Source organism: Terrapene carolina, unplaced genomic scaffold (assembly GCF_002925995.2).
Source record: "Terrapene carolina triunguis isolate 2854851 unplaced genomic scaffold, T_m_triunguis-2.0 Scaffold1977, whole genome shotgun sequence".
NCBI lineage: Eukaryota > Metazoa > Chordata > Testudines > Emydidae > Terrapene > Terrapene triunguis.
The window spans coordinates 1-1483 of NW_020666328.1; the positions used below are offsets into that span (position 1 = coordinate 1).

The 1483-nt window shown below is 59.2% G+C and overlaps 1 protein-coding gene across 1 annotated transcript; it reads left to right on the plus strand.

Moving 5' to 3' along the window:
• Positions 1 to 424: 424 nt before the first annotated feature.
• LOC113408240 (butyrophilin subfamily 1 member A1-like) lies at positions 425 to 934 on the plus strand (the record flags this gene model as incomplete). The annotated part of the gene is made up of 1 exon (XM_026661414.1): positions 425 to 934. A coding segment is annotated over one exon (510 nt), but the record flags the coding sequence as incomplete, so codon positions are not given.
• Positions 935 to 1483: the final 549 nt, after the last annotated feature.

Below are 1483 nucleotides of genomic sequence, written 5' to 3' on the forward strand. Positions count from 1 at the left end.
AGCAGGCCAGGTGTGGTGGGGAGGCCCCATAGCAAAGTCCAGCACAGGGGCAGCTGGGACACAGAGAGATTTAAGGTGGGAGCGGGAGGGGAGCTCTGTCAATGTTCACTGAGTTTTACCATCTGCTGGGGCTCCCAGAGTCTCTAGTCCCCTCCCGGGGGAGAGGTGGGGGCAGGAGGGGAAAGATTCTGAGTCCCAGGCCTGGCCCACCTGATACTTTCACCCTGTCACTGACCCATCTCTGCCAGGGGAGAGACTCTCCCCAGCTCTGTGCTGAGATCTCAGAGCTGACGGGTAAATCCTGGAGGAAGGAGATTCTCTGAGTCACTCCCCAGCTGGGGCAGATTCTGTCACTGTCACCACCAAACCCTCCCCCAGGGCTGAGCTCTGCCCCTAACGCTCTGATTCTCTCTCCCCAGCGAATGTGACTCTGGATCCAGACACGGCTCATCCCAAACTCATCCTGTCTGAGGATCGGAAAAGTGTCAGATACGGAGACACACGGCAGGATCTGCCCAACAACCCTGAGAGATTTGACACTTGGCCCTGTGTGCTGGGCTGTGAGGGATTCACCGCGGGGAGACATTGCTGGGAGGTGGAGATGGGGGATGGGCGATCCTGGGCTGTGGGGGTGGCCAGAGAGTCTGTGGGGAGGAAGGGAGGGATCAGCCGTAGCCCTGAGGGGGGGATCTGGGCTGTGGAGCGGTGGTTGGGGGATCAGTTCCGGGCTCTCACCTCCCCTGTGACCCCCCTGCCCCTGAGCCGGGTCCCCAGCAGGATCCGGGTTTGTCTGGACTGTGACCGGGGGCAGGTGACATTTATCGATGCTGGTGACGAGGCCCCGATCTTCACTTTCCCGCCGGGCTCCGTCCCTGGGGAGAGAATCCGACCCTGGTTCTGGGTGTTGAGATCCCCGCTCAGACTGTGTCCCTGAGACACGCAGCAGAGGGAGGAACCAGAAATCAGCCTCTCTAGCCTCACACACCCCAGTCTCTATGACCTTGGAGGACTCCCATCTACCCAGCCCCTGGCTCCTCATCTCTCTCACCTGTGGAATCCCCTCCCCTTCCCTTCAGCCCCAGGGATGGGAGGAGGAGGAGGGGGGAAGAACCCCTGGGGCTGCAGGAGGAGCAAAGGGGCCCTGAGGGGCAGAGATGGGGGCTGGGCAGGGGGCAGAACTAACAGCTGGGCTGGGGACAGGCAGACGTGGGGGTGGCGAGGACACAGAATGAATCAATCAGGGTTTGGGGGGTTGGGGAGAAACAGCAGCTGGGAGCATTTTGTACAGATCTGTGGGATTAGATCTCACTGGGGTCTCCCAGCCAGAGCTCCTGCCGCAGGGGCCAAAGTCACTTCAGGACAACTGGTAACATTGTAATGGTCACACACACACAGGGTGGGGGATGGGTAAGAGGTGCAGATTGATGGAAAAACCATGTTATTGAAAGTGAGACTGTATCTCATTAATTCTCTATATTAATTC